At 51.5% G+C, this 9,775-nt stretch overlaps 1 protein-coding gene across 2 annotated transcripts; it reads left to right on the top strand.

Moving 5' to 3' along the window:
- The first annotated feature begins 457 nt into the window (after nt 1–457).
- LOC123052377 (scarecrow-like protein 23) lies at nt 458–2,290 on the top strand. Of its 2 annotated transcripts, none has more exons than XM_044475523.1 (2): nt 458–705; nt 806–2,290. In XM_044475523.1, exons 1-2 carry the CDS (start codon nt 685–687, stop codon nt 2,144–2,146), a joined length of 1,362 nt encoding a protein of 453 aa, XP_044331458.1. In that variant the 5' UTR covers nt 458–684; the 3' UTR covers nt 2,147–2,290. The 2 variants fall into 2 exon arrangements, with proteins under 2 accessions (XP_044331458.1, XP_044331459.1); XM_044475524.1 differs by having other exon boundaries at nt 458–731.
- Nucleotides 2,291–9,775: the final 7,485 nt, after the last annotated feature.

Raw genomic sequence — 9,775 nt, 5'->3', positions numbered from 1 at the left:
TGCGGGCATATGGGGTTTGTCGTTATGAAGTGAGTAAAATGGGCTCTGTTTGGGCATTGCCAACGGACGTGTTTGGACGCGCCCACATGCGTATAGGGCAGTAGAATAGGTAATCGTGGTTGTAGATGCTCCAAGAGGGTACGCGCTTTAAAAGGAAGACGTGCCGGCGGGTACCCGTGTACCCCTGTTGTCTCTACCACCCGTGGCCGAGGCTGCTGGGCCAGTGGCGTCACCACACGGGTGCCACTACTGTGTAGGGCTGCTCCTGCAGAGTTGCGCCTGAGCCGAAGCCGTCCCCGTTGATGAGCAGGAAGCTCGTCTGCCTAACCATAAACGTCCCACCAGCATCACTGGTATCCGAGGGAAGCTCTTGTTCGGTCTCCGAGCCCCCGCCCTGTTCGCGTACGGCGTGGCGTGGCGTCCCGTCCCCCATCAAATGATCGCACCGGCCCAATCAACCCACGTCCTGCCCGCGCCGGTATCGCGCTCGCGCCACGCCCGCAATTTCTTTTCTACCGGCCCCGGAGTGGAGACAAGCGGTCGCCCTGGCGCGGCCCCGCCCTTTGATTCCCTCTGCCTGGGCGCCGCCCGCTACGGGACGCCACCAAGTCCCAGCAAATCGACAAGCGCAGACGGCCGCGCGCCTTTGCTCCCACGCACGCGCGCGCGCGCCAGCCCCCTGCCATGCTCTACCAAGTCATCGCAGTTATGAGTTATCCCTGAGTTTATCAGTGAGTTGCCACTGACCGACTCTTCGCTCGCTCGGCCTCACCTGAAATTATTGGCCTCTGTCGTGATGATCCAGGGCGTCCTGTCGCGCGCGCCCGCCACCGACGCGATGAAGGCCAAGCGGGCGGCGTCGATGCCCGACGACGAGGAGAAGGCGCGCGGGAAGCGGCTGCAGCTGCATGGCTCCGCCTCCGAGCAGGGGCTGGCGGCGGCCGCGGGGGAGGAGGGGGAGCGGGTGGCGGAGGCGCCGGAGACGCGCGGGCTGCGGCTGCTGAGGCTGCTGCTCAGGTGCGCGGAGGCGGTTGCCATGGACCAGCTGCCGGAGGCGCGGGACATGCTGCAGGAGGTCGCCGAGCTGGCGTCCCCGTTCGGGTCGTCCCCGGAGCGCGTCGCGGCCTACTTCGGCGACGCGCTGTGCGCGCGCGTGCTCAGCTCGTACCTGGGCGCCTACTCGCCGCTCGCGCTCCGCCCGCTCGCGGCCGCGCAGAGCCGCCGCATCTCCTCGGCGTTCCAGGCGTACAACGCGCTCTCCCCGCTCGTCAAGTTCTCGCACTTCACGGCCAACAAGGCCATCCTGCAGGCGCTCGACGGCGAGGACCACGTCCACGTCATCGACCTCGACATCATGCAGGGGCTGCAGTGGCCGGGGCTGTTCCACATGCTCGCGTCCCGCCCCCGCAGGCCGCTCTCGCTCCGGGTCACCGGGCTCGGCGCCTCGCTCGACGTCCTCGAGGCCACCGGCCGCCGCCTCGCCGACTTCGCGGCGTCGCTCGGGCTGCCCTTCGAGTTCCAGCCCATCGAGGGGAAGATCGGGCACGTCGCAGACACCACCGCCCTCCTCGGCCCGCGCCACCGCCACAGGGAGGCCACCGTCGTGCACTGGATGCACCACTGCCTCTACGACGTGACGGGCTCCGACGTCGGCACGGTGCGGCTGCTCAAGAGCCTGCGGCCGAAGCTGATCACGATCGTGGAGCAGGACCTGGGGCACAGCGGCGACTTCCTGGGCCGGTTCGTTGAGGCGCTGCACTACTACTCGGCGCTGTTCGACGCGCTGCGCGACGGCGCGGGCGCCGCGGAGGAGGAGCGGCACGCGGTGGAGCGGCAGCTCCTGGGCGCGGAGATACGGAACATCGTGGCCGTCGGGGGCCCGAAGCGGACGGGCGAGGTGCGGGTGGAGCGGTGGGGCGACGAGCTGCGCCGCGCAGGGTTCCGGCCCGTGTCCCTCGCCGGGAGCCCCGCCGCGCAGGCCAGGCTGCTGATCGGCATGTACCCGTGGAAGGGCTACACGCTGGCGGAGGAGGACGGGTGCCTCAAGCTCGGGTGGAAGGACCTCTCGTTGCTCACAGCATCGTCGTGGGAGCCGACGGAAGACGAGCACGCCGCCGTTGCCGAGCAAAAACGCCATGATTCTTGATTAATCTTGCAGCACCTTTGCTTTTTTGGCCCGTAATTATTAGAAGTTCATGATATAATCGTATAGGCTCCATCGATCATTCATTCTCAAGGTTCAGGCATAATCTGCGATTTTTGGCACGCTTCCATCGTAGCCGTGTGTTCAGAGACCGTGACTGTGTTTCGGATAGGGAGGTGAGGTGACAGACGAGCCTAATTTTGGCCGCACGGACCGGCGCCGTTGTGTTTAATACTCCTGGTTACGATTAGAGTAAGCATCATCCTCCGATGGCGAGAGTGACTCGCTGATCAGGACAAGAACAGAGACAGCTAACCCGTCGGCCCTCTCGTGCTCGACGTCTACGCTGTGCAGATGACGCGTCAGTTGTCTCCTTGTGTAACGACTTTGAGATGTTACCGATACGAGAGAATGACTGCATCTGCATGCCTGCCCGTACACGCGCGCGACGGTGCTTGTGTCTTCCATGGCATGTAGGGGAGGCGCGTACGACAGAGGAATTTCGAAGAAACCTAGATGAAAAATCGCCGTAGGATGCTAGCGTCGTGCCAGGCTTTCACGCACTGTAGGGATCACGAGGAAACAGGAACGCGGGAAAAGAACTGTTTCAGGCTTTCAGCACATGCACACAGCCTCCAGCTTTTATCATGCCTGTGAAATGGAAACGCGCAGAGGAGTACATTTCGACCTACTGCTACTAGGTGGACCAAAAGCTCGTGGTCTTCTTGATGAACAGAGTTGATAGTTGATTTCAGCTCGTTAGATTTAACAAGTTTAATAATTAAGCTAACGAGTTTCACGAGCAGCTCGCTATGCTCATTACATAGATTCTAATCTTAAGTGACAATATTTTTATAACATCTCAATCCATCTATTTGATCTAATCGTCAGTGTCATAGCATGACAAGCCCTATGTCAATCACTAGCTATAGTGTTAAACATCGTTTCCCTACAGTGAACGAAACAATCTAGCCTCATAACCCATGCCGTGGCCCTGATAGCCTTGCTTGGCTACGCCCCTGGTAATCACTACTGTAGAACTATTTCTATGGTTTTTTAAACAAAGGATTTTTTTTTGCGGTGGAAGCTTACAAGTGATGGACATGCATTCTAGCCACTTACGAGTGGTAATATCGGCCCAGATGGTTGTCGGAAACCCCTTCGTCTCGCCCGCTCCCGCGAGCGGGGAGACGAACCCTAGCGCCTCCGGCCCCTACCCCCCTTCCCTCCTCCTCCCTTGCTGCAGTCGGCCCGGCCGGCGTTGGTGGCGGCGGGGCCTCTTTCCCAGTCCTCACGGTGGGCTGGCGCGGGGCAGCTGCATCGTGCGGAGGTGTGCGGCTCTGCAGGGCGGCGTGGTGCGTCGGCGGTAGGGGTGGCCGGTCGGGGCCGTCCTGGTGCGGTAGCGTGGGCAGCTGCACGTCGGGGTGCAGCAGGGCGTGCCCCACGCGTGGTGGCGGCGGTGGGTATCCCCGGCCCAGATCTGGCTCGGGCGACCTCTCTGGTCGGTGGCAGGCGAGCGGCGCGGGCTGAGGGCACCTCGGCCTGGCGTTCCTGGGCGTCGGGCGGCAGTGCTGGCAGTGAGGTGACCGGCGCTTCAGCGGCTTGGTGGCGGTGCATGCCGGCCGAATCTGGTGTTTTCTGGCAGGCGGAGCGGGTTGGGGCATCGGCCCGGCGTAGTTGTTGCTCCGGCTGTGGGCGGCGGTGGCGAGGTGGCTCGGCCCTCGGAGAGTGGTGGCTTCCATTCGCCGCGCCGGCATCACGACAGCTCAGCGGGTCGGCTGGATTTACGCGTCGGCGCGTCTCTAGGCGGCTCGCTTCGACCTTCGATCCATCTCCTCGTCGTCTGGCTGCTATCTTCATTGAAGGGTGGGCCCTCCCCCAGCTGTGGTTCATCACTCTCCCGCACCCGACAGCAGGACCATGCTCGTCTCGCGTCCGACGGCAGGACCGAGCTTGTCTCGTGCCCGGCCGCGCAGGACGGGTCGATGGAGGCCAGTTTTGGCCGGCCTTTTGGGTCTCGGCACTGGGGGCTGCCCAGGGGTGCGAAAGGTGGGTCCTTTCTGCTCGTATCTTTGGTTGGATAGCGGTGCGGCTTGGATGGGATGGTGTCAAGGTCTTGGATACCGGGGCGGCAGCCCTGGTGGTGGTTCTCCGGTGCTCATAGGCAGAGCTCGTGGCTCGGTGCTGCTTGGTTGCCACGACTATGTGGGCGGCGTGGTAGCCGGTGTGTGGCGTTCGATGGCATGAGTGTGGCCGGGGTGAAAACATGCTCTATCTTCGGACAGGCCGGCGGCGGCGAAGCTCGTTCCCTTCTTAAAGGCGTTGCCGCGGCTCTCATTGCCCGTCGTGTTGCTCCAGGGGAAATTGTGATCCTTGGATCGGGCGGTGGCGGCGTTCGGATGGCGTATCCTTCCTGAAGGCGCCGCCTTGGAACCCACGGTTCGTCATATGCTGCCTCACTTCTTCGCGGTGGCGTGTTCACGGCTGTAGCCCCATGTGCTCTTGTAGTGTTAGGAATGGTGTTGCTGTGCTCAGCGCCTATGTATCCTGCCTTGGGGGTGTGTGTGTGTTGTGGGGGCGTGTGTTTGTACCGGATGCTATTGATCATTGCTTTATACATAAAGCGGGGCGAAAACCTTTTTCGAAAGAATATCGGCCCAGATTACCTGTTGGTAAAATTAACATTAACAGGCTTTTTATCACGCCCGCTGCTGGTATTTGAAGTAGGAGTGATGGGCTTTTTCTAGGGCCTGGTATTTTTCTGTCCTTTTATAATTTTATAAGGTTTAGTGTTTTATATTTATGGTTATGGTCCGGAATATTTATATATTAAAGGCACATTACTGGAAGTATCATGTAATAGTTTGACACCATTTAGTTTATTTTTTTATTTGCAGGACATTAAATTTGATTTCTAGGCATTTAATGGATGTATGTTATTTTTTAATTTAAAAAGTGTACATAAATCAGGTCTGGAAATCATGAAATTTCACACGATATCTTGATAGGAGCTCTAGAGGGTGTTGTATGGAAAATTTGTGATGTACCTCCTTCATTTTTATTTACTCTGCATATTAGCTTTGGTCAAAGTCAAACATTATAAATTTTGACAAAGTTTATAGACAAAAATATTAACATATACAATAACAAATCAAATACCATTAGATTCATTATTGAATATACTTTCACATCATATAGATTTTTCATTGTAAATGTTCATATTTTTTATAAACTTGCTGAAACTTTATAAAGTTTGACTTCAGTCAAATCTAATATGCAGAGTAAATAAAAACGGAGGGAGTATGTCGCTTAGAAACGTGAGCATCTACAAAGAAGAATCATACTTAGAAATTCATTTATTGCCTTATAAATAGCAAACAAACTCGAAATAATGCCAACTTTTGACATGAATGAGTTATGGTGTATGTTGAATGCAGAAAAAGTTTGAAGGTGAAATGATGAAGCAACTATGACTTCGCCTTCAAACTACACGCTTTCTCTTTGAAAACCACGATCCTTAATGGAGATGTTTCGGTTTATAATTAGTGTATATTACAACTTTTGTGAAACTTTTCAAATTTTAACCACAACCTCTATAGACCATATCATGACACCATGTCAAGTTCCATCTTGTTCTCACTTCATTTACTGTTTTCGAAATCCAAAAACAAGAACTCCAAGTAGGTGTTTGAGTCTTCCCTCTCGAATGTTTGGATTAAAAAGACTTGGATACGACCCTCAAATAAACTAAAGAACTAAAATGTGTTTTTTCAATCAAATTTGGGCATTTTTTTCATGTGTTTGTAGTTCAAATTTTAATTATACGCATTAAATACCTAGAATCCATTTTAATGCCTAAATAATATAATTAACCTAGAAAACATAATTTTGACATTAATACTTATAATGAAGCATGTTAGATGTAGAATTTGTTTGAACAACTTCAGATTAATTTTTTTGAAGTGCTTACAAATGGTACATATAACTGGAATTTTCCCATAGGCGGAGGATAGAGAAATTTTTACTAAATAATAGCAAAGTTGGCAAATAAAAATAGCTGCGGAGGACCCTGGAAAGTACCCGCCACTAGTAGCTGGGCAATTCCGCTTGGTCGAATTGATCCATTCTGATTGGTCTATCCCACCATCCAGCGGATCGCCAACGCTCCTGCCCCCTTTTCTTGTCTTCTTGTCTCCTCCTTCGCCACCAACATCCGCATTGTCTTCTTCTTCTCTTTCCCCTTCCATGTTTCTTTTGAATGTCATCAGGGAGTAGGCATCATGGGGGAATGCCGCATCATGGGGAGGGGCCACCGCTCGTGAGAGGAGCCCCCATGCAGTTAACGTCGAGGAAGGGGCGAGGCCGTGGGCGTGCGGGTAGGGATGAAAATGGAGCGGAACCAGACGAAATCGCTTCTACCACAATTGTTTTTATATATATGTAGCGAAATCTTAAATGAGTACAAAAACCATGGAAATGAATATGGAAACATATACTACTGGAAACGAACACATAGCGAATATGAAGCAAACACGACAACAAAAGCGGGTGTTGATCAAAACTTCAAAACCCTTTAACCATAGAGAGAAACACAAACAAATCAACAAACTTTATTTTGTGGGTAGCAAATCAACAAACTTTTTTGTGTGGGTAACAAATCAACAAACTTAATCAATGTTTAACATGGCTACAAAATATGATTAGGTTAGTTTGATACGTCTCCAACATATCTATAATTTTTTATTGTTCCATGTTGTTATATTATCATTCTTGGATGTTTTACAATCATTTTATAGCAACTTTATATCATTTTTTGGGACTAACCTATTGCCTAGTGATAGTTGTTGTTTTTTGCTTGTTTTTCACTTCGCAGAATATCAGTACCAAACGGGCTCCAAATGCCACGAAACTTTTTGCAGATTTTTTGGACCAGAAGACACCTTGGGGGCCAAGAAAGAACCAGAGGGGAGGCCCGTGGGGGGCACAACACACCAGGACGTGCCCAGGGGGGTTGTGATCCCCACGGAGACCCCCTGCACCGCTTCTTCGCCCTATAACTTCCCAAATATTCCAAAAACCCTAGGGGAGATGTAAAAACACAATTCCAGCCGCCGCAAGTTCCAGAGCCACGGGATCCAATCTACACCATCACGGAGGGGTTCATCATCCTCATTGGTGCCTCTCCGATGATGCGTGAGTAGTCCACCATAGACCTATGGGTCCGTAAGAAGTAGCTAGATGACTTTCTCTCTCTCTTCTGATTCTCAATACAATGGTCTCTTGGAGATCTATTTGATGTAATGACTTTTTGCGGTGTGTTTGTTGGGATCTGATGAAGTTTTAGTTTATGATCAGGTCTATATCCATGAAAGTTATTTGAGTTTTCTTTGATCTCTTATATGCATGATTACTTATAGCCTCATATTTCTTCTTCGAATCTTTGGTTTAGTTAGGCCAACTAGATCGATTTTTCTTGCCATGGGAAGAGGTGCTTTGTGATGGGTTCGATCTTGCCGTGTCCTCTCCCAGTGACAGAAGGGGCAGCGAGGCACGCATGTATTGTTACTATTAAGGATAACAAGATGGGGTCTATTCCTACATGAATAGATCTTGTCTACATCATGTCACCGTTCTTACTGCATTACTCCGGTTCTCCATGAACTTAATACACTAGATGCATGTTGGATAGCGGTCGATGTGTGGAGTAATAGTAGTAGATGCAGAATCGTTTTAGTCTACTAATCTTGGACATGATGCCTATATATTGATCATTGCCTCGATATCATCATAATTATTTGATCTTCTATCAATTGCCCAACAGTAATTGTTTACCCACCGTTTGCTATTTTCTCAAGAGAAGCCACTAGTGAAATCTACGGCCCCGGGGTCTATTCTTTTATCATATTGCTTTCCGATCTATTTTATTTCGCTTTTGTTTTCAGATTTATTATTCCCAAAACCCAAAAATACTTTGCTACACTATTTATTTATTTTATTTTGTGTTATTGCGAGAGCTATTCATCCAAAATCATACAAACTAATCTATCTTTTACCCGAGGAGGGATTGATAACCCCTCTTACGCGTCGGGTTGCAAATATTTGTTCTTTGTGTGTAGGTACCGTTTACATAGCTTGGCCTGGCTATTGTGAAACGTTGCATGGAAAACAAAAAAATTCTACGCACACGCAAGATTTATCAAGGAGATTCATAGCAACGAGAGGGGAGAGTGTGTCTACGTACCCTCGTAGACCGTAAGCGGAAGCGTTTAGTAACATGGTTGATGTAGTCGAACTTGTTCGTGATCCAACCAATCGAGTACCGAACGCACGGCACCTCTGCGTTCAGCACATGTTCAGCTCGGTGATGTCGATGCCTTCTTGATACAGCAAGACGGCGAGGTAGTGGATGAGTTCCGGCAGAACGACGACATGGTGACGGTGATGGTGATGCTATCTCCGCAGGGCTTCGCCTAAGCACTAAGAAAATATGTCCGGGGGTGTAAACGGTGGAGGGAGGGGGGGCGCCGCACACGGCTAAGAGATTGTCATGGTTATGTGTGGCGCCCCCTCCCACATAGATATAGGTCAGGGAGAGGGGAGAGGCCAAGGGGCGCCCCAAGTAGGGCCGAATCTTACTTGGGGTATTCCCCAAGCCGCGCCCCTTTCCTTATTTGGGTGCGGGAGGAAGGCAGGGGGAGGAGCCCCCCTTTCCTTTCTCTCACGAGGAAGGAAAGGCAGGAGGGGCCACCCCTCCCTTTTCCTTCCCCTAGGGCCGGCCAACCAAGGAGAGGGGAGCGCCAGCCCCCTAGTGGGCTAGTGTCTCCCCCTTTGGCCCATTAGGCACATACACTTACCGGGGGTGTCCGGAACCCCTTCCGGCGACCCGATGACTACCCGGTTCACTTCGAAACTCTTTCAATTTGGAATGTTATACATAGGTCATTCATGCATATCATATTTTATCGCATTTCATTTCGCGATCCTTGAAATTCTAAGCAACTCAAGGACCCACGGAGAGAGTTGGGGATTTCACGTTTTTCATATTTAAATTTTATCAAATATCGAAACAAGGATCACTTTGGTTTTAATTATTTTTCTCTCCGAAAATATTTCATATTAAAATATATGAGAGGAGATAATACGACTTCTCCAACATAAATGAAATATTATAGGAAAAATATTAAAATCTAATAAATAATTTTATTTGAATTGCAATTTTTTTGAAATAGAAAAATTTGCATTTTTCAAAATTGCATTTTAGGGCCAAGAAAATGTTCACCTTGTTCTAAATATTCTATTTAGACGGTGAAAATTTGTTTTGGTATATTTATATTTATATTTTACTTTCTAGGAATTTTCCGGCAAAATTTGTTTAAAAAAAAAGTTTCCCGCCCGACTGGGCCGAAGCCCAGCCGAGCAGGCCGGCCCGCCTAGCACCGCCGCCTCCCCTCCCGTGCGCGAGACGGACTCGCCGGAGTCCGCCCGAGCCACGCCGCCCCCTCCCCCAAGTCGGCCTCGCCCCGACCCCCCTATAAGTACCCCGCCACCGCCGTCCCTCTCTGCCACCCACCACCTCGCCACCCGCCGCCCCCGCCGCCCTGCAGGTCGCCGTCGCCTCCCGTCCCGCGCCGC

This window comes from Triticum aestivum, chromosome 2D (genome assembly GCF_018294505.1).
Source record: "Triticum aestivum cultivar Chinese Spring chromosome 2D, IWGSC CS RefSeq v2.1, whole genome shotgun sequence".
NCBI classification, from domain to species: Eukaryota; Viridiplantae; Streptophyta; class Magnoliopsida; order Poales; family Poaceae; genus Triticum; species Triticum aestivum.
This window is presented reverse-complemented; position numbering and strand designations above follow the sequence as displayed.